Here is a 27,735-nt window from a genome sequence, read left to right on the forward strand (position 1 = left end):
TTTTCCACGGCAGCTCCTCCATTTCCTCCTTGCTCCCGATTTTCCCAGCCCTGCTCCCGCGGGTTTGGCCAGAGAAGAGCAAAAAAAATGAAATTAAATTCAAATAAAATGAACCCCAAAGCGTTGTTTGCCCTCCTGGCGAGGGCAGGGAGCTTCGAGGTGGGTGGGGATATCCAAAAATTCCGTGGTTTGTGCCAAAAAACCAAAATGAGGGGTTTGCTTCCCAAATGGAGTCGTTGGTTTCAGCAGAGGCGTGAAATAAATGGATTTTTAAACCCAGTTTTGAAGGGAAATTGGGAGCATCCGGGCTCTTCCCAAGCCTCGAGGTAGGTGGGAATATCCAAAAATTCCAGGTTTTATCTCAGGGAGCCAAAATCAGGGATCTGCTTCCCAAATGGACTCACTTGTTTCAGCAGAAGGATGAAATAAATGGAGTTTTAAACACAATTTTGAAGGCAAAGTGGGATTTGGGAGCATCCAGTCTCTTCCTCGAGGTAGGTGGGAATATCCAGAAATTCCGTTTTTTGTGCGAGGAAGCCAAAATCAGGGATCTGCTTCCCAAAGGGATCCATTTCTTTGAGCACGGGGGTGAAATAAATTGATTTTTTTACTCAATTTTGAAGGCCAAGTAGGATTTAGGAGCATCTGGGCTCTTCCCAAGCCTCGAGGTAGGTGGGAATATCCAAAAATTCCCTGGTTTGTGCCAAAAAAAACCCAAAATCCAGGACCTGCTTCCCTAATTGATTCATTTGTGTAGAGGGGTGAAATAAATGGGGTTTTTAACCCAGTTTTGTGGGGTTTGGGAGCATCTGGGCTTGAGGTAGGTGACAATACCCCAAAAATTCCGTGTTTTATGCAAGGAAACCAAAATCTGGGATCTGCTTCCCAATGGGATTCATTTTTGAGCACAGGGGTGAAATAAATGGTTTTTTTTTACCCAATTTTGAAGGGAAACTGGGAGCATCCGGGCTCTTCTCAGGCCTCAGGGTGGGTGGGGATATCCAAAAATTCCGTGTTTTGTGCCAAAAAAACCAAAATCAGGGATCTGCTTCCCAAATTGATTCATTTTTGAGCACAGGGGTGAAATAAATGGGTTTTTTACCCAATTTTGAAGGGAAACTGGGAGCATCCGGGCTCTTCCCAGGCCTCAGGGTGGGTGGGAATACCAAAAAAATTCCGTTTTTTATGCAAGAAAACTAAAATAATGGATCTGCTTCCCAATGGGATTCATTTTTGAGCACAGGGGTGAAATAAATGATTTTTTTACCCAGTTTTGAAGGATTTGGGAGCATCCGGGCTCTTCCCAAGCCTCGAGGTAGGTGGGAACACCAAAAAAATTCCGTGTTTTATGCAGGGAAACCAAAATCTGGGATCTGCTTCCCAAATTGATTCATTTTTGAGCCCAGGGGTGAAATAAATGGGTTTTTTACCCAATTTTGTGGGGTTTGGGAGCACCTGGCCGAGCTGCAGCCTGGCAGCCATTTCAGGACTGCTGGAAAAGGGGAATTCACTGGAGATCCCACTGGAATTCCAGGGTTTTGTTCCCAAAAAGGGAGGATTCACGTGGGAGGGAGGATGGAGCTCCCTGGGCTGCTCCAGCACACACAAAAAGCTGATTTTTTTGGACTCCAAAAAGATCAATTTGGGGTTTTGTGGCCGTTTCAGGTGTGCTCAGCACTCGTGGAGCTGCTGTGATTAAAGAAAGGAATTTTCATCCTCTGCATTCTGGGTGGATTCACTCAAATCCAGCCCAAAGCTGAATGAAATCCCTCCCTTCCAGCATTTTGTTATTCCCAAATTGCTCCACTCCACGCACAAACCCAGCCAGGGCAGGGATGAGGAGCCAGCTGGGATTTGGGAATAAAACTTTAAAAAAATTTCCCCCAAAATCCCCATCATGTTTTGGGTTCCTTTTTCCAGACAGAGGGAGAACCTCAAGGCTGTTCTGTGAAAAAAAAATAAATAAATCCCAAAACCCAAATAATTTACCAAGGAAATAATTTACAGAAGAGATTCAAGCTGTGTTTGAGGTGTAGGATAAATAAATAAATGTTTTGGTGGGTGGAATTAAACCAACATTCCTCAAAGGAGGAGGGAATGAATGCCTTATTTCCTTATTTTTTTCTTCCCAAATCTTAATTCCACCTGTAAGAAGAGCTCTGAAATGAATGAATGAATGAAGAAAAAAGCAGACCAGGCTCACACCAACCATAGAAATGGAGCAGTTTTATTACAAAGGTTCTGAAAATTCAAAATAAACGCATCTTTAAAAAACCACAATAGATTTTCCCCATCCCTCCCACCTCCCCCAGACACAAAGTTACACTGATCTCTCTCTTGCTTCACATAAAAACACTGAAAATCAGAGTGAAAACCTCACTCAGACCCCAAAGAGACTAAAAAACTCCACGGTGAGGAGGGGAAAAAGAAGGAATTAAAAAAATAAACCCTTTGAAAAAGAAGCTGGGTGAAGTTTTAGCAGCATCACTGGAGCTGGAACCTCAGCAGTGCTCCCGTGGGAGGGTGCAGAACCTCTGGAATTCCAGAGGGATCCCCCTGAGAAAGGAGAGCAGCGAGTGGGAACTGCCTGAAAAAACCAAAAAAAAAATTAAAAATCCGAATTTTTCCCCCTCAAAAGTTGTTTGTTTTGTTTTTTTTTCCCCTCCTCTCCAAAAAAGCTGTACAAAAGGAGAGGTGAAAGGTGCCAAAGGGGATTTGAGGGGGAGGATGGGTGGGAATGCTCAGAGCCCCACCTGCTGCTCCCTCTGAAGGCAACAGGATAAAAAGTTGGGATTTACTGGCCCTGGGAGGGGAATTCTGCTGGAAAACTTGGCTGGAAAATCAGGGAAAATTGGGTTTTTTTAAGGACACACATGAAGAAAAGCTGGCAGCCAGGCTCTGAGGGGAGTTCTGGGGTTCCAGGAGAAAAATGAAGCCAAAAGGGGAGGGATTTTCTCCTCACCCAGAGAGGGGCATAAAAAACCAGGTAAAAAATCCCATCCCTTCCCTCCCTGGAGGTGCATCCACACTCCCTGGATCCAGATCTTGGAAAACTGAACCACCCCCTGAGGGTGATTTTAATTTTGTATTTTTCAGATCTGGGCTCTGGGGCTGTTTCATTAAAAAAAAAAAAAAAAAGAAGAAAAAAAGGATTTTTCAGATTTTTTTTCAGCTGCTTCATCTCTTTCCCCAAGTTTGCTGCAGGGAGGAGCCAACTCTGTCCAAGAACTGCACAATTCTGACCCTGAGAAGTGGCACCAGCTGGCAGGTTTTTGTTTTTTGTGTTTTTTTTGTCATGGTGGAATCCAACTGGAAACCACAAAAGTCTCTCCCAGGCTTCATTTGGGAATTCTCCCATTAAAAAACACCACCAAAAATCGAGGAAAACTAAGAATTGATGGCCATCTTTCCAGCTCACCTGAAATGCAGACACTACTTCTACTTAAATTATTCTTTTCCAAGGTTATTTCAGGAGAGAGGGAAGGGGAGGAAGTGATTTTTGTGTTTTTAGAGCCACACCAAGGAGGGGCAGTGGAAGGCAAAGGGTGAAACTCCCTGGGCAGCAAAGCTGGGCTGCTCAGAATCCTCCCCTGCCTGCTCCCAGGGGAGGGCAGCAAGGAATAATTTACAGTTCTCCAGTCATTTATACAATTATATAGAAATATATACAGAAAACATATATAAAATAGAAATCCTGTGGGGAGGAGGCAACCCAGGAGCTAAACCTATGACAAGCAGCCAGCTGCAGCCACTCAGGTGGATTTTGTCTCTTCCTTCACCCTGGGGAAGCAAAAAAAGAGAAGAATTTGGCTTCAATCAACATTTTGGGTTTGGATCTAACAACAAGGCTGAAAAGTGTTGCTCATCTGGTTCATTTTCAGCTAAAATTTAATTCAATTTCATTAAATTTTTAAATATATTGCTGAAGGAAACAGCAGTGCTTTGATTTTTCAGCCCTCTCAACACCTGCAAACTTCTTCCAGTGAGGAACCTGTGACAAAGCCACCCAAATTGTCACATCAGCCCCTGAATCCCCCCAAACCCCCTGGGCAGGAGCCAGGCTCACCCCCCAAAACCTCTGGGCAGGAGCCAGGCTCACCCCCCAAACCCCTGGGCAGGAGCCAGGCTCACCCCCCAAACCCCTGGGCAGGAGCCAGGCTCACCCTTTGGGCTCTGCTGCTGCTGCTGCTGCTTTTTCCTCTTTTGCTTTTTCCTCTTCTTTCTCATCTGGGGAAAAAAAAAATAAATAAAGACACAGAGCAGTGCAGGAGGAAGAACTGCAGGCAGGAGGTGCCAGCTGTGCTGCTCACCTTTCTTCTCCTCTTCCTCCTTCTCCTCCTCTGCCTTCACACGTTTGGCTTTCTTGAAGTTGGCCACGTTCTTGCGCCCTCCCTCCCCCTCGTCCTCGGAGTCGGAGAATTCCTCGTCACAGGAGATTCTCTTGTTGGAATTTCGGACTGGAAGGGGAGGGAGCAGAGCTTGGCTGAGCAGATTTTCACCATCAGGAGGCTCCCAGCATTAATCCTCTGAGTGGAGCTCACAGAAATGGGGATTAGGCCACGGTAAAATCACTTTTTGTGGCACCTGCTGCCTGTTGAACTCATCCCTTCCCACCTGCTCCAGGATCATGGGGACAGCTCAGATTGGGCACAGGGGGATGTCTGGGCCTGAGAGCAGGTTTAGAACCTGCCACTGCCAAATCTGTGCCAAGCTGGAGAGAAAACTCCCTTTTCACTGCTGGGATCACACCCAGGGTTCTGCCAAGGGTTCTGTCCCAGCCCTCAGCAACTGCTGCAATTCTCCCTTGAAAACCAAAGGTTTTCCCATCATGGAAATCAGCTGGCAGGAGAGATCCTGCAGTGCTCTGTCCTACCAAAATCCAGCAGGGAGGTGGGAAAGGACTCACATCAGAGGGGTTAAAACAGGACTGAAAGCCCTGGGCAGAGCCTGAGTGAAGCTCCAGCTCCTCCCCGGGGTTTTGGGGGATCCACAAAGCTCCAGCCCAAGGCTTTGACTCTGGGTGTCCCCACACACCAAGGGGGCCAAATCCTGGAGTCAGAATTGGATTTAAACCCTACATCCTCCTCACAAAGAGCTCACAGAGCCTGCTCAGCTTTGGGCTTTTACATTCCCAGCACAATTCCATCCCCAGCACCACCCCCAGCACCATTCCAGCCCCAGCACCATTCCCAGCACATTTCCATCCCCAGCACCATTCCATCCCCAGCACCATTCCCAGCACATTTCCATCCCCAGCACCATTCCATCCCCAGCACCATTCCCAGCACATTTCCATCCCCAGCACCATTCCATCCCCAGCACCATTCCCAGCACATTTCCATCCCCAGCACCATTCCATCCCCAGCACCATTCCCAGCACATTTCCATCCCCAGCACCATTCCATCCCCAGCACCATTCCCAGCACATTTCCATCCCCAGCACAATTCCATCCCCAGCACAGTTTCATTCCCAGCACAATTCCATTCCCAGCACATTTCATCTCCAGCACCATTCCCAGCACATTTCATCCCCAGCACCATTCCCAGCACATTTCCATCCCCAGCACAATTCCATCCCCAGCACCACCCCCAGCACCATTCCATCCCCAGCACCATTCCCAGCACATTTCCATCCCCAGCACATTTCCATTCCCAGCACCATTCCATCCCCAGCACAATTCCATCCCCAGCACAATTCCATCCCCAGCACCATTCCCAGCACAATTCCATCCCCAGCACATTCCCACCCCCAGCACCTACCAGAAATGCGTTTTTCAGGATCATCCTCCTCCTCATCCCCACTGTCCTCCTGGACAGCATCCTCAGGAATTGGCTGCATCTGGACCCCGGGGGCATGAGGGAGCATCCTCAGGTTCTCAAAGAGCCTCTGCCTAGAGCCAGCCAGGGAAGGACACTTTGTCACCACGGGCCACCCAAGGCCACCAGCCCCTGTGAAGGGTTGCTCCCCCCAGGCTCACTTGATTTTCTCCAGGTACTCGTTGGTGTTCTGGTTGGTCATGTTGGAGGGGCTGATGTGCAGCTTGAAGTCTGGCCCAAAGTACTCAAAGTAGTCGTTGTATGGAAGCTCTGGGGGGAAATTAATGGTAATTAACACCAAATTATCAGCAGGAGCAGCTATAGCATTCAGGAATCCAAAAGGGAACATGCAGAGGTAACAGAAGCCCAGCAGCAGCATCTCCCTGAGCTCTTGGGGGGGTCTCACTCACCCCAGCCCTCAGGGGGGGTTACCATTGGGAATCTCAGTGTCCAGAGGCACTGACCCCAGCCCAGGGGGGGTTACCATTGGGAATCTCAGTGTCCAGAGCCAGAGCCCGCACTGACCCCAGCCTTCCTTTGGGGATCTTAGTGTCCAGAGGCACTGACCCCAGCCCAGGGGGGTTACCATTGGGAATCTCAGTGTCCAGAGGCACTGACCCCAGCCCAGGGGGGTTACCATTGGGAATCTCAGGGTCCAGAGCCAGAGCCAGCACTGACCCCAGCCCTGCTCCAGGGACAGTGACCACGGCCAGCACTGACCCCAGCCCAGGGGGGGTTACGATTGGGAGTCTCAGTGTCCAGAGCCAGAACCAGCACTGACCCCAGCTCTGCTCCAGGGACAGTGCCCACGGCCAGCACTGCCCCCAGCCCTGCTCCAGGGACAGTGCCCACGGCCAGCACTGCCCCCAGCCCTGCTCCAGGGACAGTGCCCACGGCCAGCACTGCCCCCAGCCCTGCTCCAGGGACAGTGCCCACGGCCAGCACTGCCCCCAGCCCTGCTCCAGGGACAGTGCCCACGGCCAGCACTGCCCCCAGCCCTGCTCCAGGGACAGTGCCCACGGCCAGCACTGCCCCCAGCCCTGCTCCAGGGACAGTGCCCACGGCCAGCACTGCCCCCAGCCCTGCTCCAGGGACAGTGCCCACGGCCAGCACTGCCCCCAGCCCAGGGGGGGTTACCATTGGGAATCTCAGTGTCCAGAGCCACAGCAGTCTCGTAGGTCCAGCAGCGAGCCACGTTGCGGATCGTGTACCCCCCTCCTCCCAGCATCAGCATGGGCAGGTTAAAGCTCTTCACAAACTCCACACACTTGGCATGGCCTGCAGTGCAAAAACAAGGTGACACTCGTGGCATAAATGCCAGCTTCTCATGGTGTCTCCTGCTGGGCCCGTGGCAGTTCAGGCCTACCTTTGATGGTGAGGTTGAAGCAGCCCAGCCTGTCCCCAGACAGGGAATCGGAGCCGCACTGCAGGACAACAGCGCTGGGCTGGAACGTCTCCATCACCTTGGAGATCACCTAAACAACAAAGGCCCTGTCACAACCCTGCCCACAGGCCACTGTCACAGCAGCACAGTGACAGGCAGGCACGTGAAGCCATCCCTGGTGCTCCCACAGCTGCCCTGCCAACACTGGGGCTCTCACACCGAGGAGCTCCCGCACAGGCCTCGATTGTTCGGGGGGAACAGAGCCCTTGGTGAGTCTTGTCCCAGAAAAAACTCAATAAAATCCCCCAGAGAATGGCCTTAAGGACAAAGTGGGAGCCACAGAGGATCCCTCAGCAGAGGAGGCTTCACTCACAGGCTTGAAAATGGCTTCGTAGGACTCGTCGTCGATGCCGTCGCGCAGCGGGTAATTGACAGCGTAGTACTTGCCTTTGCCTGCCCCGATGTCCTGTGGGGTGAGAGAGCAGAACAGAGCTCACCAGAAACCCAAATCCTGCCCCAGACTGGCAAAGGAAGCTTGGAACCCAGTCAAATCCAGAGATAAAGCCAGAGTAATTAATATTGTTAAATATTAACGATTTGCTGCGGAGATGCAAAGCAGCGGGCTGGGCTGGGCAGAGCAGTCGCTGAATCTATTCAGCCACTGAATTCTATTTTAAAAGAAAAATAAAATATTCTACAATGAAATATTATATATTTTAACATTTTTATCACTCTCACATCCAAGTGGCTTATTAAAAAGTTTTTTCATTATTGGTGCAGCACCAAGCTCTTGGCAAGGCTGAAAAAATACAAATCCCGAGTGAAAGATGAGAGGATTTAGATTAAAAAAACCCCAATTCCTGTAAAAATCCCATAAAAATAAGTAAAGAACCTTTCACCCCTGAGAACAGAAGTTCTGGCAATGTCACAAGTCACAGGTGACACTCTGAGTCACTGCAGGAAATGCCAATAAAAATCCACTCCCTCAGAAACCTTCACCGAGAGTTTGTGTCACCAAGCTGGGGCTGCAGTGACCCCAATGTCACCTCCAGGGTCACTTTTGTGAGCACAACCCCACCAGAGAGCAAAGCTCTGGCTTTAATCAATGACCACCCACCCCTGTGCCCTCAGAAAATGGGTGTCAGCCAGGGACAGGCAGGAAAGCTGGAAAAAACCCCAAATTTCCTGGGGGTTTGGTGGCTCTCACCCTCAGGTCCCCGGTTCCTGGGAAATATTCTCCATATTTGTGGAAGGACACGGTCATGACCCTGTCTGTGGTGTAAAAAGCCTCCTCCACCCCGTCCCCGTGGTGGATGTCGATGTCAATGTACAGCACTCGCTGGTGGTACCTGGGAAAAATCAGAATATTGCATTTATTCTGAGGGAAAACTGCTCCAGAGCTCGGGAAACTGGGAGCAGAGCAGGGAATTCAGGGCAGGACTTGCAGGGGAAGGAGCAGCAGGGAAGGGACAGCAAATAAAGGGATTTTTGCTGCTGAGTTTGCTTCAGATTCAGCCAATAAAGTGCATTTTTCTGCACATTTTTCTGCACATTTTTGTGCCCAAGCCTCCCACAGTGGTTTGCCTGGAGCCAGAAGCTGTCACACAGCCAGGGCTGGGACAAAGAACAGCAGCAAAAAAATGAAACATCCAAAAAGCTGCAAAAATCCTCTGCCTGCTGCTGAGGGAACCCTCACTGGTGGAATTGCAAATTCCCTGTCCCACATCCTGGATCCATGGATGTCCCTGAGCCAGGAAGGGGGGATCCCAGCCACTGCTGGAGGAGAAATAAATCCAGAGGAGCTGGGATTGATTTACAGCCCCAACAATTAGAATTTAATTAATTTATAATAAAGACTATAATTTATATAATATTTATCATAATATTATAAATGGTATATTTAAAATAATAGTATAAATATTCTAATTATGTCTAATAAATAGTGAAGTATAGAATTATATTATAGAATTATCTATATTACAATTATTATAACTGTGTATCTTATGTATTATATTATATATTCTAAACATTATGTTGTGTTATATTATAGTATATATTATATTACATTACATTATATATTCTATATATTTTATATGTTATGTAAATTTAATATATAATATGATAATTTATCATTATATCATATTATAATAGATTATATTACGTATTATATATTACATGCATTGTTATATTAATTATACATTTAAAATTACACATTATATATATAATGTTCATTTATATATTATATATTAATTATATATTTTCTATTATATATAATGCTATATTGATATATTATTATATATTTTATATTACATATATAATGCTATGTTATGTTGATATTATATCATATTAATTACATTATTCCCAAAAATCCCTTTTGATATTTTCCCCCCCAAAATCCCTTTTGCGAGAGAGTGCAGCAGAGCCCAAAAAATCACCAAAACCCCAGAATCAATGAAAAATGCAGAGCAGAAGCAGTGGGAGGGGGCAGAGGTGCTGCCCGTACTTGAGGAGCTCCAGGATGGCCAGCACGATGTCGTTGACGTAGCAGAACCCAGAAGCTTCTGATTTTTTGGCGTGGTGGAGACCTCCTGCCCAGTTCACTGCAATGTCTGTCTGCTGCTTGTTCAGCTTCACAGCACTGGCTGGGGAGGAAAGAAACCCCACAGGGGTCAAGGAACCCCACAGGGGTCCAGGAGGGAAAAGCCTGGCACTGAGCCTGAGGTGAGCTCCAGCTCCTCCCCGGGGTTTTGGGGGGGCTTCACAAACCCCCGGGGTTTTTGGGGGCTCCTGCTCCAGGGTTTGACTCTGGATGCCCCCACAAATCAAGGGAAAATGGGAAATATTTCTCAGCCTTTCCACTTTTGTCTCAGAGCAGGAAAATCCCCACAAACTCAGCACCCAGCTGGGGTCACACTGGAGACAATCTGGGTTCTCAGAGCCCTGAGCAGAGCAAGGTTTTAGCTGAGGTATGTTGGGGTTATTGAGTGAAAATTCACCCAGGCAGAGGAAGTTCTCCTCTCCCAATCCCTTCCATCAACTCCCTGCACATTCTGGAACCTCCCAGGATTCAAATAAATCAGGAATTCTGCAGCCCTGAGAGCAGGGCTGGAAATTCACCCAGGCAGAGGAAGTTCTCCTCTCCCAATCCCTTCCATCAACTCCCTGCACATTCTGGAACTTCCCAGGATCCAAATCAATCAGGAATTCTGTGGAATTCTGCAGCCCTGGGAGCAGGGCTGGAAATTCATCCAGGCAGAGGAAGTTCTCCTCTCCCAATCCCTTCCATCAACTCCCTGCACGTTCTGGCATCCCCCAGGATCCAAATCAATGAGGAATTCTGTGGAATTCTGCAGCCCTGGGAGCAGAGAGCACAGAGCTGCCCCAGCCCCTGCTGCAGCCAGTGCTGGGTGCTGCTGGCACAGGAAGCACAGGCTGGAGGTGTCACTGTGGCAGCAGCAGCCACAAAGCTCTCAGGCAGAGCACACAAACAGCTCTGCTGGGAGTGATGAGAAAAAAAAAAAATATTTCAATGTTCCAGCTCTCAAACCTTTCAGTTTCTGCTTTGCCTCATGCCCAGAGTGTTTTTTTTCAAAAACAGCAGCTAAGCCACCCTGGTCTTTCCTTCTCAGGTTGTGCCTGCTCAGAGTGAGACTTTTACAACTTTTATTTGAATGTAAAGCTCAGGTTGGTTTGTTTTTTATTTTTTTTTTTAATTCAACTGTGCTGTTGTGGTTTTGTTTTAACTCTTTTTTAACTCTTTTTTTTTGTTTTAACTCACTGGTGATGTTACAGAGCCTTCAGTGAGGTAACCCAAACTAGTGATTAACAAATGGAAAGGGAATCAACAGGCAAAGCTTGGAGAAATCTGGATTTCGTTATGAAATCAGCAACAGGTTCACAGAGACAGAATATAAAACAATAAAAAATACACAGGATTTGTGATCTTACCAACAGAGCCTCCAGCAGAGAGCTGACAGAACTCAAAGAGCCCATCAAACACAGGGCAGTCCTCCCCAACATTAACTGGAAGAGAATGGAAAAGAGTCATTAAAATAAAAGCAGAAATAAAATCCAAATTTTACACCAACATTTGGATTGGTTAAGTGGCCCAAAGTGTTAAACCAAATGCTGTGATCACATGATGCAATGGAAATGTGTGGCTGACACTTTGCACACTCCCTTAACTTCAAATCACACAGTTTTGGCTTCTCAGCACAACTGGAGTTTTAGCCTCAATACATTTTTACTGTAATTAATTCCACTATTAAAAATAGTTACTCATTACAAGAAATTAAACTTCAGGCCCTTTGATTTACTCTGCCCAAGTCTGGCATGCAAAAATGGAATTAAGAGACTGTTCATTCCCTTTCCAGCAGGTTTTGTTGAAGAAAAGCTCTGTCCTTTGCATGTTTAATTTTCACATTTTGGCTTTTTCAGGAAAAAAAACAGTGCAGAAAACACTGAGCACCAGCGAGAGCTGAGTCTTCATGAGCTGTGGCTGCTCCAGGGGTAAACAGGTCAGTTTGGGTAAAAAATCCATTTTGCTGGATGTCATTTGGTGGATTAAAGGGTATCATGGACTGGGGGAGGCTTTCAGTGTGTATTAATCATCAACCTTGTGCAGAAATATCTGTCCCCTTCAGCTCTCAGGGCGTTTCCAAGAGTGAAATGTTGTTTAAATGAAGCTTGAGCTCTCCCCACTGGTTGTCTGGGCTTGTTAGAAATCTATTTTGCCATAAAAAGCATCAGCTCAGAGCAGCTGAGACACCAAATCCAGGTTTTTGTACCATTAAAGACTTTCCATGGATTGGAGAGGTTGGAACAAGACATCAGCTCATAATTAACCTACAAAATCATCAGGTATTGATGAGTATCTCACCCTACCCCATTTCCAAGCTGCCACTGCCCTGAAAATCCTTCAGATTTGGGTCAAACTGGGGATTTGGGGCTTTTTAATTTGCTGGTTTAAATGCCCCAACTCTTCTGGCTGAAGATGAGCACTAACACAAAATCCACAGAGGTCAGAAATGGAGCAATTCTTATCACCTCCAAGCCAGGAAAGGAATTGAGGCAACGAGCAAAACCCAAAATACAACCAGGTCAAAAGATCTGATGATGAACACAAAATCCACACAGGTCAGAAATGAGCAATTCTTGTCACCTCCAAGCCAGGAAAGGAATTGAGGCAACAAGAAAAACCCTAAATACAACCAGGTCAAAGGATTTCCCTCAGCTTCTTTAGTTTGAGAGTGGAACCTGGTTTTAAATTCTTTATTCACCAAAAAATTTAAAAAAAAGCAAAGTCAGAAGAACACCAAGAGACAGAATTTTATCCCAAACTTCCAGAGCTGGGATTGCCAGGTTTTCAGCTGCAGCAGCACTCACATCTTTGCATCTGCTTGCTGTACTCAGACATGTTGTCAGGGCGGATGGACCTCAGGAATTTGATGTAATCATCGCTGTGGTACTTGGTCATCTCCTCTGCATTGGCCTTGTGAGGACGCTGCAAGGACAGCACACAGCAAGGGTTGCTCTGGGATCCATCCCCTCCCTCATTCCCAGCCCCACAGTTATCCCAGGAACTGTGGCAAGTATCAAAGCAGCAGTGCTAAGTGAGAAAAAGTGGGTTTAAAGGGCAAGAATGGCACTGCTGGGGAGTGTTACACAGGCAGATGTGGACATAAATGTAATTTCAAGGATGAAAATCAGTTTTTCAGTCTCTGGAAAACCCTCTCTGTTCTCCAGTCTCACTTTCCAGTTTTCAGTCTCCAAAGCCTCTCTGAATCCCCTCACTTCACCACTGAGAAGAAACCAGAAATACACCAACACAACTGAATGGGGTTCATTCCTTTCCTCTCAGAGAAAAGCTCCAATTAAAGACTGAAACATCAATTATGACATGCAATAATGAGCTTACATAGATCTCCATCTTCCTGTAGAGCCCATAGTTGAGCAGGAGGTTGTGGGTCATGCGGATCCTGTGGGGCTTCATGGGATGTCCTTGGCCATAATAATAATTCCCAACATCCCCTGGAAGAGAAAGGAGTTTGTCAGCAATTCCTGCAGAGGGAATCAGCAGGATTCATGGGGCTGGATCCTGGCACAGGGATATCCATGGATTCAGGGCTCTCCCCCAAATTTGAGGCAGGGAATTTGGAATTCCATCAGTGCAAGGAGTCCCTGCCCTTGGAAAGGGGCTGGAATTGGATCATTGCTGCTGGATCATCTCCCACCCCAAACCTTTCATGGCCATGGCACTGCAGAGGACAAATCTCCAAGGTTTGGGGTCAGAGGCGCCCAGGCTGAGTGCCAGGGATGTCTCCAAGGCTCCCCCTCAAATCTGAGGCAGGGACTTTGGAATGCCACCAGTGCAAGGAGTCCCTGCCCTTGGAAAGGGGCTGGAATTGGATCATTGCTGCTGGATCATCTCCCACCCCAAACCTTTCATGGCCATGGCACTGCAGAGGACAAATCTCCAAGGCTATGGGTCAGAGGAGCCCAGGCTGAGTGCCAGGGATGTCTCCAAGGCTCCCACTCAAATCTGAGGCAGGGAATTTGGAATGCCACCAGTGCAAGGAGTCCCTTGGAAAGGGGCTGGAATTGGATCATCTCCCAGCCCATTCCATGGCTGTGGCAGTGCAGAGGACAAGTCTCCAAGGTGTGGGGTGAGAGGAGCCGGGCTGGGTGCCAGGGATGTGCCAGGCTCCAGGCAGGGCTGGGAGCAGGAGCCCTGCAGTTAATCCCAGCTCAGACAGTGACTCAGCCCAGCCCAGCCGGCCTGAGCCTCACTCTGCTCCTGTTTACCCAGGGAAACGGGATCAGGGAACTCTGAACTCTGCAAACACCACCCAGCTCCACACTTCACACCCCTTTTTACTCCTTCAGATCCCCAGAGGAGTCCCAGCCCTTCCCAGCCATCCCCTGGCATTATTTTATGGGACATGGGGAACAGAGTCACCTCCCCACGTGGATTTTCTGCTCCAAACTGAGCTCCCACCTCACTGATAAATGAGGTTTTAATTCCACCTCTTTCCCAGGGGCACTCATTTCCCTGAAATTCACAGGAATTTCCCTTTCAGATTGCAGATTTGGCTGCAGGGAGCAGGAATCTCCCTCTCCCAAGCCTCATTTTCCTGGGAAAGCAGCCCAAGCTGCTCCTGCTCCTTTTGGGGAGCAGCAATCCGGTCTGGCCAGTGACTCAGAGGGCAGAATGAATATTTCATCAGCACTCTCCACCTGCAGCAGAAGCAGTTTTTCCTCCTCTGGACATGGATCTATTTTCAGGCAGGAAAAGGAGATGCCAGAAGTGCAAATCCCACATCCAGGCAAGCCTGCTGCTGGACCTGACCTGTCTGTGGAGCTCTGGGGGAATGTTCTTTCAGTAAATAGAATTTTTTTTTTCAGTGAAATACATTTTTTTTTCCCACTGAAAAAAAAAATCTATTTTCTGAAATTTCAGCAATCCATCCTGCCAGTTTTATGGATGTATTTTACTACCTCTAAATCAAGATTTAGGGGAACTTGCAAGAGATGTTTGAGGCTCTGCCTGGAAAATACAAGCAGAGAACTCAGTGAAGGTTTTAGAAAATGCCCATGAGCTGTGCAGGGGATGCCCTGGGCCAAGCCTGAGCTGCTGCTCCCTGTGCTGGGCACATCCCTGTGGATCCCTGGATGAGCTCAGGGACGTCACAGCAGATTAAGGAGTGTGAACTCAGCAGGGGTTGAACAAATCCCTCTGAGGGGGGAAATTCCACCCAAACCTTCCCCCAGCCCCTCAGGATGGCAGGAAGGACCCCAATTCCTTCATTCCCAGCAGCAGGTTGGGCTGTTTCAGCCTCCCAGGGTGGAAAAGAATGAACAAATTATTTATTTCCTCTCAGTGAAAGCAGCTTTTTACCTCTCAGCTGTGGATGGTCAAAAGCTGCTCAGAAAAGAACAGCGAAAAAGAAAAAAAAATTTAAAAAAGAAAGGCATTAAAACCTCACCACAAAGTATAGAACCCAAATTTGTGAAATTCTTGTGCAGCAAAGACCTGCAGGGCAGCAGCATTTCAAACAAAACAACTGCTTATTTCACATTTCAAATATATTTAAATGCCTTTAAAAATTATAACCCAGCAGGGCTGAAAACCTCCCATTTGAGGGGAAAAAAAATCCCATTTTTAGAGGAGAAAAAAACAGGATAGAATTTAGAAAAGCCTCCTGCACTGGGCACATCCTTAGAGAGGAGAAAAAGCAGCAAGGAGAAGAAGTTTTTATTTGATTTCAAGCTAAAAACCGTGTTGGAACAGAGGTCTGTGACCCAAGGTGAGCACAGAGCCAGTGAGAAAGGAGCAGGGGAAGGGACAGGGGCAGGACTGGGACTCCCCAGCCCCACAGGAGCCACTGCACACTGCAGAGCCAGAGCTGAGGGATGTCCTGGCCAGGAGCTCCCAAATCCCTTCTGTCCCCTCCTGACCCCAAAAGGCACCTCCCAGAATCCTTCTCCAGCACCTCAGCACCCAAAGCCTCTCCTGGCCTCGAGCTCCTGTCACCAACCCGGACTCTTCCCTGCCTTTCCCAACTCCCAAATGCCCAGATCTCCACATTTCCCTACCCCCCAGATCTCCACATTTCCCCATCCCACCTCCTTGATCTTCCAAATCCCCAAATCTCCACATTTCCCATCCCCCTGATCTTCTCCCAAATCCCTAGATCTCCAGATTTCCCCATCCCATTCCATCCCACCTCCCTGATCTTGTCCCAAATCTCCACATTTCCCATCCCCCGATCTTTCCCCAAATCCCCAAATCTCCACATTTCCCCATCCCCCTGATCTTCTCCCAAATCCCTAGATCTCCCCATTTCCCCATCCCATCCCATTCCATCCCACCTCCCTGATCTTGTCCCAAATCTCCACGTCTCCCCACCCCCCTGATCTTTCCCCAAATTCCCACATTTCCCATCCCCCCGATCTCCCCCCCCGGCGTGCCCGGGGGGAGCCCGCAGCCCCTCACCATCGTAGTAGTAGCAGACTTTGCGCTTCGTGCCCTGCGTCAGCGCCATTTTCCTGCCTCCCCTCACAGCGCCCGACCCGCCGCCGCGCCGCGCAACCACCCCTGCCCGCCCCGGGCCCGCGGCCCCGCCTCCCGCGCCGTTCCGCCCAATCGCAGCTCTTCGTTCCGCCCCCTCCCGCCTGCTGACCAATCGCAAGCCGCAGCGGCACCTAGCAAGTTAGACTGAGCGCCGGGGGTGCTTGGGCTGTACCACAGCGGCGGGGGACGGGGGGGGAGGTCCCGAGGGTCCCAGGGGCTCCCCGGGGTGGGTTGGTGCCAGTGGGGTCCATGTGCCCCCATCGGGGTCCGTGCGCCGTGAGCACCACCCCGCGTACCCCACCCCACGGCAACCCGGCCCTGCGAGACCCCCGGCGCTGAAAATGCCTTTATTTCCCCAAAATGATTGTGGGGCGGGTCCTGCAAACGCCCTGAGGGGAGAGGGAGCGCCCACAGGCAAGGGATGGCGTGGCCGGTGCTGCTGAGGGGGCTGCAGGCGTCCCCGGGGCGTGAGGGGGGCGCGGGCGGAGCGGGGTGAGGCGAGCCCTGAGGGGCCGGAGCCGGGCTGTGCCCCCGGCAAGGGCAGGGACAGCAGGCTGGGCACCCTCGGGCACCCTGTGCCACCCTCCAGCGTCCAGCCCCTCCTGAAGGAGTCCAATCTGCTGCTCCCGAGCTCTGGAGCGCTTCAAATCCTCACAGAGCGACGTCCGTGGAGTCTGTGGGGAGCACCCCGAACCCTCAGGGCTGCTGAGGGTGGCGGTGAAGAAACCCTCAAGGACGCTCCTGAGGAAGTCAAAGGTTGGGTTTGTGGGGACCCCCAAAGCCTCAGGACTCCTGAGGAAGTCAAAGATGGGGTTTGTGGGGACCCCCAAAGCCTCAGGGCTGCTGCTGGAACTGGCCCTCGGTGGCGGTGAAAAAACCCTCAAGGAGCTCCTGAGGAAGTCCAAGGTGGGGTTTGTGGGGACCCCCAAACCCTCAGGGCTGCTGCTGGAACTGGCCCTTGGTGGCAGTGAAAAAATCCTCGAGGAGGCTCCTGAGGAAGTCCAAGGTGGGGCGTGTGGGGACCCCCGGCCCCCCGAAGCCTCAGGGCTGCTGCTGGTACTGGCCCTCGGTGGCGGTGAAGAAATCCTCGAGGACGCTCCTGAGGAAGTCGAAGGTGGGGCGCTCCTCGGGGCTCTCCTTCCAGCACTGCCTCATCAGCTCGTAGAGCTCGCCCGGGCACTGCTCGGGCTGCGGCATGCGGTAGCCACGCTCCAGGTTCTGGATCACCTCGGGGTTGGTCATGCCTGGAGGGAGGGCAGCGACAGTGGGCATCAGGGTGGGTCACCCTGGGGGTGGTCACCCCTGCCAGGACCCAGTTTGAGTCACAGAGACCACCCTGGGGTTGGTCATCCCTGCCAGGACCCGATTGGGGTCACCCCATGGTGTGGGTGCCACCCCAGGGCTGGTCACCCCTGCCAGGACAACACCCAGGACCCAGTTTAGGTCACCCACATGCTCCAGGGACCAGCCTGGGGTTGGTCACCCCTGCCAGGACCAAGTTTGGGTCACCCCTGTGTCACTGGAACCACTCCAGGGTTGATCTCACCCCTGCCAGGACAATGCCCAGGACCCAGTTTGGGTCACAGTAACCACCCCAGGGCTGGTCACCCCTGCCAGGACAACACCCAGGACCCAGTTTGGGTCACCCCAGGTTTTAGTGACCACTCCACTTGGTCATTCCTACCAGGACAATGCCCACGACTCAACTGGGGTCACCCCAGTGTCACAGAGACCACCCTGGGCTTGGTCTCTCCTACCAGGACAATCCTTGTGGCACCCAATTTGTTCCACCCCCACCTTGCAGGGACCACCCCAGGCTCGGTCACCCCTGCCAGGACAATGCCCAGGACCCACTCCGGGCCACAGGCACCACTCTGGGCTTGGTCACCCTTGCCAGAACTACACCTAGCCCTCATTTTGGGTGGCAGGGACCCCCCTAAGATTGGTCACCCCTGGCAGGAGAATGCCCAGGACCCACTTCGGGCCACAGGGACCACTCTGGGCTTGGTCACCCTTGCCAGGACAACACCTAGGACTCATTTTGGGTGGCAGGGACCCCCCTAAAATTGGTCACCATTGCCCACCCACCACCCACTTTGGGTCACAGGTACCACCCCACCCTCCCAAACCCCGCATGGGGTGGGATCTGCCCCCCTTTCCACCCCTTTCCAGCCCTCCCCGGGTGTCTGCGGTGCCCGGTGCTGCCGGGCGGGCAGGGAGCCAGGCTGGCAGCGGCGTGCGTGCGGCTCTGCATGCACACACACACACCCACACCCACACACACCCCGCAGCTGCCCCAAAATCCCGACCTGGATACGGGATCCGGCCGTAGGTGACGATCTCGGTGAGCAGGATGCCGAAGGACCACACGTCCGACTTGATGGTGAACGTGCCGTAGTTGATGGCCTCGGGTGCCGTCCACTTAATCGGGAATTTGGCCCCTGGGAGAGGAAGGGAGGGGATGAAGCGGCCGGGCTGAGCTGGAATCGCGCTTTAATCCCGTGTGACAGTCCCCAGCCGGGCTCTGTCGCTGCCTGGCTTTGGTGGCCGAGCCCCCCGAGCCTGCGGCAGCACCCAAAGCCACCCCTCTTCCAGATGGAAAAGGAAAAAAACATCCTTGCCCCCTGTCCTGCCGCTCCCCGGAGAGCCGGGCTGGCTGCGGGTCCCTTCCCGATGTCCCCAAGCCCGGTGACCCCCGGGCTGGGCGGGGCTCACCCTCCCGAGCCGTGTACTCGTTGTCCTCGATGAGCCGGGCCAGCCCAAAATCGGCGATTTTGCAGCACAAAGTGTCCGAGACCAGGATGTTGGCTGCCCTCAGGTCCCTGTGGATGTAATTCTTGGCCTCGATGAAAGCCATGCCTTCAGCGATCTGGGATTCGTAATTAGGAATGAATTGTTGTTAATTAACGGCTCCAGCCCTGCAGAGCTCTCCCGGCTCCATCCCCACCTCTGCTGCCCCCTCACCTGTGCTGCCATGTCCAGGAGTTTGTTGATGCTGAGCTTGACTCCTTCCGAGGTCTTGAGGAAGTCCACGAGGCTGCCTGAGGAGAAAGCAGCAGTTCTCAGCTCCTGGGGGCCCTGGGGGGGTCACAAGGGCACTGTCCCCCCCAAAAAAAGCTCTGGGAATGTGGTCAGGAGAACACAAAAATCATTTTTGCCCAAGCTGGAGGTTGGGAGAGAGCAAAGGCAAAGCCCAGGGCTGGAGGCAAAGGAATCTCTAAAATTAACAAATTTCCACGTTGCCAGACTTTCATTTTGAGTGGTTTTGGAGCCTGCACTGGGAGGTGCTGTAGTCACATCCCTGGAGGAGTCTGAGGAATGACCTGCACAGCACTCTGTCCCTGCCAGGACAACGCCCAGGACCCACTTTGGGTGGCAGGGACCCCTCCTAAGATTGGTCACCCTTGCCAGGACAATGCCCAGGACCCACTTTGGGTGGCAGGGACCCCTCCTAAGATTGGTCACCCTTGCCAGGACAATGCCCAGGACTCAAGCTGGGTCACCCCAGCTTTTAGGGACCACCCCAGGCTCGGCCACCCCTGCCAGGACAATGCCCATGACCCAATTTGGGGCACAGGGACCACCCCAGGCTCGGCCACCCCTGCCAGGACAATGCCCATGACCCAATTTGGGGCACAGGGACCATGCCAGGCTCGGCCACCCTTGCCAGGACAATGCCCATGACCCAGCACTCTGCCTGTTTAGGTGGGGATTTTTCACAGCTTGAACTTCATCCCAAAGATCTTTTCCAGCCTTAAAACCCTGTGGCCACACCCCTGAGGAGGGGGCAGCCCCGGGTCCCTCACCCTTCTCCATGAACTCGGTGATGATGTAGATGGGCTCCTTGGTGACCACGGCGTAGAGCCGCACCAGCCGCGGGTGCTGCAGCTTCTTCATCAGGTTGGCCTCAGCCAGGAAGGCGCTGGGGGACATGCTGCCAGCCTTCAGGCTCTTCACTGCCACCTTCGTGTGCCCATTGTAGAAGCCTTGGGGGAAAAACGGGGAAAAACGGGATCCGGACACCGGGCAGCGGTGGCAGCCAGGGAGGGCGGCTCCACGGAGCATCCCCAGCTGAGGAGGAGGTGGTGGAGGTCCCAAAAGTTGGGTGGGAGGTGTGAAGGTTGGCTGGAGATGGTTTCAGGGCCCAAAACGCCGTTGTGGTGGGGCTGGAGGGGTTTTGGGGCTCAGTGGTGCTGGGGTCAGGCACTGATGGGGTGTTCAGGAGGAGAGCAGGGGGTGGGGAGCTGGGTTTGGGGTGGGAGGGGGGCTGGAGGAGTGCTGGGAGCACTGGGGGGACTTGGTGGGACAGGCAGAAGCTGTGGGAGCGGAACATGAGACCCCCAGAGGGCTGTGGGGCAGGATGGAGGGGAATGGGGAGGGATGGAGGGGAGGGATGGAGGGAAAGGATGGAGGGAAAGGGATGGAGGGAAGTGGGCTGGGACAGAGAGAAAGCATGGAGGGAAGGGATAGAAGGAATCAGGGAGGGATGGAGGGAATCAGGGAGGGATGGAGGGGAGCAGGGCAGCCCCCGTGGCTTCCCCACAGCAGCACTCCAGGAGCAGGAGGTGTTTTGTGGCTGGATCTCCCTCCAAGCCCCCACAGCTGCTCCAGCATTCCAGTGCTCTGAGCAGCTGGAGGTTGGTGCTGGCTGTGGGGCAGGATGGAGGGGAATGGGGAGGGATGGAGGGGAGGGATGGAGGGAAAGGATGGAGGGAAAGGGATGGAGGGAAGTGGGCTGGGACAGAGAGAAAGCATGGAGGGAAGGGATAGAAGGAATCAGGGAGGGATAGAGGGAATCAGGGAGGGATGGAGGGGAGCAGGGCAGCCCCCGTGGCTTCCCCACAGCAGCACTCCAGGAGCAGGAGGTGTTTTGTGGCTGGATCTCCCTCCAAGCCCCCACAGCTGCTCCAGCATTCCAGCCACAAGGGACACTCCCAGGTGGGGACAAAGCCAGCAGCTCTGTGATCCCACACATCCTCCCCGTGTCCACCAGCAGAGCAGGGATGCAGGGGTGGGAGCAAAGGGAAGTTTGGGCTGGGTTCTCCCTTCTTCCAGGACCCTCAAAGGCGCAGTCCCAGCCCGTGGGCTGTGCTGCTGCTCCGTGTGAGATCCCGGCTGGAGGATCCCGCTGCTCGCTCTGGTGCCCCCGTTTCACCCTGACTCACCCATCCAGACCTCTCCGAACTGCCCCGCTCCCAGCTTCTCCACCAGCTTCAGCGACTCCCGCGGCACCTCCCACTCGTCCTGCCACCACGGCTTCTGCGGCTTCTGCGTCCGGCAGGGCTTGCCCAGGCGGCAGCAGAGCCCATCGGAGCTGCCTGGGCCACAGGGAGGCAGAGCTGGGCCAGCGCGGGGCAGCGGCACCCGCCAGGGCTGGGCTGGGCCGCTGGGAGCAGCGGCTCCTGCTCATCCCATCCTGTCCCATCCCATTCTCCCATTACCATTTCATCTTGTCCCATATTGTTCTGCCTCATCCCATCCTGTCCCTATCCCATCCCATTCCATCCCACTCGATTATGTCTTGTCCCAGACCCATCCCAGCCTGCCACATTCCTATCCCATCCTGTCTGGTGCCATCCCATCCAGTCTCATCCCATCCGCTTCTGTCCCATAACATCCTGCCCCATTCCATCCTCTCCAGTCCCATCCCATCCTGTACCATCTCCTTTTATTCTCTCCTATTCCCATCCCATCCCCTGGATCCCATCCCATCCCCTGGATCCCATCCCATCCCATTATCCCATCCCATCCCCATCTCTTCCCGCCCTGTTCCCATCTCATTCCCATCCCGTTCCTGCCCCATTCCCACCCCATTCCCGCCCCGTTCCCGTTCCCATCCCGCACGTGTGTAGTGCTGCACCAGCTCCCTGAGGGTCCCGAAGGGCGCGCGGGGGGAGATGTAGAAGCCGCCATTGTCCAGGTTCCGGATCTTGTAGTGCTTCACCGTCTCTCCCTGGCTCTCGTCCAGGTCCCGCACGGACAGCGAGTACGAGCCTGGGGACAGGGACACCCGTGGGACCCCCGAGCCCTCCTGGGGATCCCCCGGCCCCAGGGACCCGCGGGTGGCACCTTTGGAGGTCTCGCTCTCGCGGATGAGGAAGGAGCCGTGGGTGTTGCCCGAGGCCAGGAGCTGCCGCTCGGCGTCCTTGCGGCTGATGTTCCTGAAGAACCACCTGGGGAATGGGGCGGGCTTAGGGCGGAGGGGACCCGGCCACTTTGTGGGATGCTCCAGGCTCCTTCCCAGAGCTCAGATCCTGCCAGGACACATCCATCCATCCATCCATCCATGGATCCATCCACCCATCCATCATCCAGCTCTCCATGGATCCATCCACCCATCCATCATCCAACTTTCCATGGATCCGTCCATCCATCCATCATTCAGCTCTCTATGGATCCATCCATCCATCCATCATCCAACTCTCCATGGATCCATCCATCCACCCATCCATCCATGGATCCACCCATCTATCATCCAACTCTCCATGGATCCATCCATCCATCCATCCATCATCCAACTCTCCATGGATCCATGGATCCATCCATCATCCATCAATCCATCCATCATCCAACTCTCTATGGATCCATGGATCCATCCATCATCCAATTTTCCATGGATCCATCCATCCATGGATCCATCCATCATCCATCCCTGGATCCATCCCTCCCTCCCTCCCGGCCCATCCCCACTCACGGCTCGGGCTCCAGGCTGTTCACCAAGGCCACGAAGTTGTGTGGGATCAGCCCCTCCTGTCCCGTGGTGAGTGACTGCGCCTTCCACCACTCCCCGTTCCTGCAAGGACAGAGCTCAGTGAGACCCCCGGCCCTGCCCCGGCCCCGGGGGCGCTGGGACTCCTCCGGAATTCCTCACTCTTCCAGCACGCGGAGCTTCTCCCCCTTCCGCAGCCCCAGGTCCCCGTCGTGCTTGGGCTCGTAGTTGTACAGGGCCACCACCAGCTTCTCTGTGGGGACAAGAGGAGGGACAGGGTGGCAGTGACCAGTCTGGGGGTGGCACAGCCCCCAGGCCACAGCCATGCCTCACCTTGCATGGGGGAGCACGGAGGTGACGAGGACTCGTAGGACACCAGGGGGTCTCGGACCTCGGAGCCGTTGCGGATCGGCCTCTGCCGGGGACAGGAACCCCGTGAGCCCCCAGCTCGTGGGATTTGGCCACCTCTGGGGGTGTTTGGCCACCAGGATTGGGGTCTGTCACCCCCTCCTCACCTGGTACTTGCTGTCGGGCTCGATGGGGTAATTGCAGTGCTCACAGATGTCGATGTTCTCGATCCAGTCCTCGTCGTAGTCCGAGCTGCAGCAGCAGCCCATGGTGGCTGTGGGGACAGAGGTGACACAGGGAGCCTTGGCACCGCCATCCCTGCCTCTGCTCATTCTCCAGTGCATTCCCATTCCTGCATCCATCCATGGATCGATCCATCCATCCATCCATCCATCCCACACCACTGTCCCATCCCAGCTCCCCAGCTGAGGGCATTCCCTGACTCTGTCACAAGCCGTAATTTCCCTCCTAATTTATTGTGCCTTCGTTAATTAAAACCACTGAAGGCAATTACTGCCCAGCCTGAGGCTCCTCTGTGCCTCCTGTGCCATTCTGGGGCTGGTCCCTCTGCTCTCCCTGCACATAACAACCTCCTCATTAACATCCCATTAGCAATTAACACACTCCTGCAGCTCGCCTTTAACGAGCTCTGTCTGGGCAAGCACCTCCCCGATCCTAAAATCACCTCCCAGCTGGATGTGGGCACATCCAAACCCCTTTTCCTACAAATCCCCATCCTCTCTGCCCGCTCAGCCCCCTTCCTGCTGCAGCCCCAATCCCTGCAGCACCCTCGAGGCGCAGCCACAGTGACACCGGTGTCCCCACGGTGCCACCAGGGCGTGGGCACCTTCGTCAGGAGCTCTGCATGGGCTCTGCAAATCCAGCGGGCACCTCTGGCCTTCCTGAGGGTTCTGAGTGTGGCACAAACCCCCTGGGCACCTCTGGCCTTCCTGAGAACTTTGAGTGTGGCACAAACCTGGGCATCTCTGGCTTTCCCAAAAATGCTGAGCGTGGCACAAACCTGGACACCTCTGTCTTTCCCAAAAATGCTGAGCGTGGCACAAACCCGGGCACCTCTGGCCCTCCTGAGAGTGCTGAGCGTGGCACAAAGGCGGCAGCGGCGCGTGGGCCCCGGAAAAGGCTCTTTCTGCAGAATCCCCCACGCCCACAGGGCCAGGATTTGTCCCCAACCCCTCGTCCCAGGGGCCCAGGTGTGATTTCCGCAGGGTTTTGTCACCACCAGCCACCCCAGATGTGCCACAGCCCCAGCTGTGCCCCTCTGGCACGGCAGCCACTCCACGTGGTCCCCGTTCAGTGCCCGCTGCCCGGCTGGGAGATGATTTTTTGGGATGGTTTTTTCCTCCTTTTCCTGCCTGGGAGCCTGGGATTGCACCAGCACGGCCAAAAATCTGCATTTTCCCACTTGCCAGGGGGACACAGCAGTGGGGGCTTCGTTTGGGCCTTGCAGGGGTCCCCAGGGAGGGTTTGGGGTCCCCAGGGGGGATTTCGGGTCCTTAAGGAGGGTTTGGGATTCCTAGGGAGGATTTGGGGTTCCTAAGGAGGGTTTGGGGTCCTCAGGGAAGGTTTGGGGTCCCCAAGGAGGGTTTTGGTTCTCAAGCAGGGTTTTTGGTTCCTAAGGAGAATTTGGTGTCCTCAGGGAAGGTTTGGGGTCCCCAAGGGGGGTTTGGGGTCCCCAGGGTTGCCACTCCACCCCCCAACCTGCACTTCCAGCTTTGATTTTCCAGAGCAGGATCCTCCTCCCTCGGTTCCAGAGGTGGCAGGAGCACCAGGGCTGTCCCCAGAGGAGCAGGTGACAGGCGACTTTGGCCAGGGGAACACTCAGGAGTGAGTCCCCGTGCCCTCCAACGCAGCTTTGGGCACCCAGACCCACCCTGCTGCCTGCAGCTCCTGGTGACACCCGCTTGGGGACACGTTTTGGCACCCAGGAAGGGCTTTGGTCACACTGCAGGCATGGTGACGGCGTTCAAACACAAATTTCCTTTTGCTGGCTCTTCCCTTATCACCCCCAGCACCACCAAGACTTCCTACATCTCATCTAGGTACAGCCAGGAGAGTAAAAAATCCAAAATTCACCGACATTTTGAGGGTTTTTCTGCGCAGAACCCACCTCAAGCCCAGCTTTTATGGATGAGAACAACAACAAAGCGCCCACATTTCTTATCCAGAGCGAAGGAACAGCTGAGAAATCCCAAATCTCCTCCCTGACCCCATGGAGGAGCTCCCCAGAGCTCTTCACCCCCCTCCAGCAGTGCCAGGAGCTGTTTTTTCCTCCCGGGGTGAGGAGGGAGGTGCTGCTATTGTGCCTTTTTTTCTTGCAGCCCCAAGCCACAGCGTAATTTCCACTGAGCTGCAGCAGCAGCCGTTTCACCTGCACCAGGGCCAGGAGAAAAAAAATAAAAAAAACAACAAAAAAACCCAAAAAAAGGGTGTTTGAAGTCAGCTTTTTTTTTTGGTGGCTGCATCTGTGCAAACCGAATTTCTTTGTGCCAAAGGGGCCTGGCAGGGACGTGCCCCCCGAGCGTGTTCAGGTGTCTTTGCCAGGTGTGTGCCCCTCTTTTTGGGGTTTTCTCTCTGGATTTGGGCTCTCCGTCCTGTCCCGTGCTGTCCCTTCCTCCCACGTGGCCCTGGGCAGGTCCTGCTGGTTTGTCACACTGACCCTGTGTCTGATGTCACCCTGAGCCAGCTGTGAGCCAGCTGTGAGCCCCCTGGGCGGGCACACAGAGCTGGCACAGCCTGGCAGTGCCACCAGGGACCGTGTCCCCAGGGCAGGAAGGGCCTGGCACCGAGCCGGCAGCAAAAATGGGAATTTCTGAGCTCCTGAAGCTCCAAATTCGGCACCAAAAATGGGAATTTCTGAGCACCTGAAACCCCAAATTCGGCACCAAAAATGGGAATTTCTGAGCTCCTGAAGATCCAAATTGGGCACCAAAAATGGGAATTTATGAGCTCCTGAAACCCCAAATTCGGCACCAAAAATGGGAATTTCTGAGTGCCTGAATCCTCAAACTGGGCACCAACCTTGAGAGACTGGCACCGAGCTGCTGCCTGTCCCTCAGGCACAGCCCTGGGGACAGAATTGCTGTGCCCTGGGGACAAAACTGCTTTGCCCATCCTGCTGTGCCCTGGCAATGGAGGTTTGGGAGGAGCCCTGCGAGGCCACCACCACTGCCACCCCTGGCAGGACCCCCAGGCGGGCAGGGGACATGGGGACAGCGCCTGTCCCCCCCCGGGGAGGCCCCAGAGGGATGGAGAGCCCAGCCTGGCTCCCCCATCCCCCCCAAGAACGCCCCCGAACCCCATTTCCATCCCTGCGAGGGGCGCTCGGAGAGCTCAGCTCGCCCCCTCCCCACCCCGCAGGTGCCACCCGAGCCCCCCTGGGACCCCTCCCCGGCTCTCACCTGCGGGCAGCGCGGCGAGGAGCGGCCGCTCTCACAGGGCCATGTCCCGCCCGTCACACCCTCCTCATCCTCGGCGGCCGGACAGGAGCCCCCCGGGCCGGCTGGGGGCGGAGAGGAGCCCCCCGAGCTTTGTGGGGTGCAGTGATGAGCCCCCCGAGCCTTTTGGGGTGCAGAGAGGAACCCCCCGAGCCGAGTGGGGTGCAGAGAGGAGACCCCCAAGCTGGATGGCGGGCGGAGAGGAACCCCCCGAGCTTTGTGGGATGTGAAGAGGAGCCCCCCAAGCCTTCTGGGGTGCGAAGCGGAGCCCCCCGAGCTGGGTGCGGTGCAGAGAGGAGCCCCCCGAGATTTTTAGGGTGCAGAGCGGAGCCCCCCGAGCTTCTTGGGGTGTAGAGTGAAACCCCTCAAGCCGGGTGGGATGCGGAGAGAAGCCCCCCGACACTTACGGGTGCAGAGCAGAGCCCCCCAAGCCGAGTAGGGTGCAGAGAGGAGCCCCCCAAGCCGTTTGGGGTGCAGAGAGGAGCCCCCCAAGCCTTAGGGGGTGGAAAGCAGAGGCCCCCGAGCTGGGTGCGGTGCAGAGCGGAGCCCCCCCAAGCCTTGTGGGATGCAGAGTGGAAACCCCTGAGCCTTTTGGGGTGCGGAGCGGAGCCCCCCGAACCTTTTGGGGCGCGGAGCGGAGCCCCCCGGGCCGGGTGGGATGCGGAGAGGAGCCCCCCGAACCTTTCGGGGCGCGGAGCGGAGCCCCCCGGGCCGGCTGCGCCGCCGCCGCCGCTGTCCCCGCCTCGCCCCGGTTTCCTGCCTCATGAGCAAACTCAAGAGGAGCCCGTTCTCAGCTCGCCCCCGACCGCAAGAGCGAGTGACAAACCCCGATGGCTTCCTGCCACCTCGGGTCCCCTGGCGAGGGCATGCCGAGAGCCCCGGGGCTGGCACCTGCTGCCAGCACCCTCCGTGCCCTGCGCTGTCCCCTCCGTGCCCTGCGCTGTCCCCT

At 54.0% G+C, this 27,735-nt stretch overlaps 2 protein-coding genes across 2 annotated transcripts; both read right to left on the bottom strand.

The window, feature by feature from the left end:
* Nucleotides 1-1,247: 1,247 nt before the first annotated feature.
* HDAC1 (histone deacetylase 1) lies at nucleotides 1,248-16,309 on the bottom strand. Its single transcript, XM_039729177.1, has 14 exons — nucleotides 16,197-16,309; nucleotides 13,119-13,231; nucleotides 12,587-12,704; nucleotides 11,150-11,224; nucleotides 9,705-9,843; nucleotides 8,409-8,550; nucleotides 7,575-7,667; nucleotides 7,184-7,292; nucleotides 6,955-7,095; nucleotides 5,979-6,087; nucleotides 5,761-5,891; nucleotides 4,311-4,457; nucleotides 4,164-4,227; nucleotides 1,248-3,780 (listed from the first exon to the last, which is right to left on the bottom strand). Exons 1-14 carry the CDS (start codon nucleotides 16,243-16,245, stop codon nucleotides 3,753-3,755), a joined length of 1,458 nt encoding a protein of 485 aa, XP_039585111.1. The 5' UTR covers nucleotides 16,246-16,309; the 3' UTR covers nucleotides 1,248-3,752.
* A 782-nt stretch (nucleotides 16,310-17,091) lies between these two features.
* On the bottom strand, nucleotides 17,092-27,490 carry LCK (LCK proto-oncogene, Src family tyrosine kinase). Its single transcript, XM_039729176.1, has 14 exons — nucleotides 27,468-27,490; nucleotides 26,751-26,877; nucleotides 23,499-23,605; nucleotides 23,317-23,398; nucleotides 23,146-23,236; nucleotides 22,969-23,067; nucleotides 22,344-22,447; nucleotides 22,119-22,268; nucleotides 21,440-21,592; nucleotides 20,081-20,260; nucleotides 19,239-19,315; nucleotides 18,990-19,143; nucleotides 18,584-18,715; nucleotides 17,092-17,518 (listed from the first exon to the last, which is right to left on the bottom strand). The coding sequence occupies exons 3-14, from the start codon at nucleotides 23,598-23,600 to the stop codon at nucleotides 17,316-17,318; spliced, it is 1,527 nt and encodes a 508-aa protein (XP_039585110.1). The 5' UTR covers nucleotides 23,601-23,605; nucleotides 26,751-26,877; nucleotides 27,468-27,490; the 3' UTR covers nucleotides 17,092-17,315.
* Nucleotides 27,491-27,735: the final 245 nt, after the last annotated feature.

This window comes from Passer montanus, unplaced genomic scaffold (genome assembly GCF_014805655.1).
Source record: "Passer montanus isolate IOZ18808 unplaced genomic scaffold, ASM1480565v1 scaffold68, whole genome shotgun sequence".
Taxonomy (NCBI): Eukaryota; Metazoa; Chordata; class Aves; order Passeriformes; family Passeridae; genus Passer; species Passer montanus.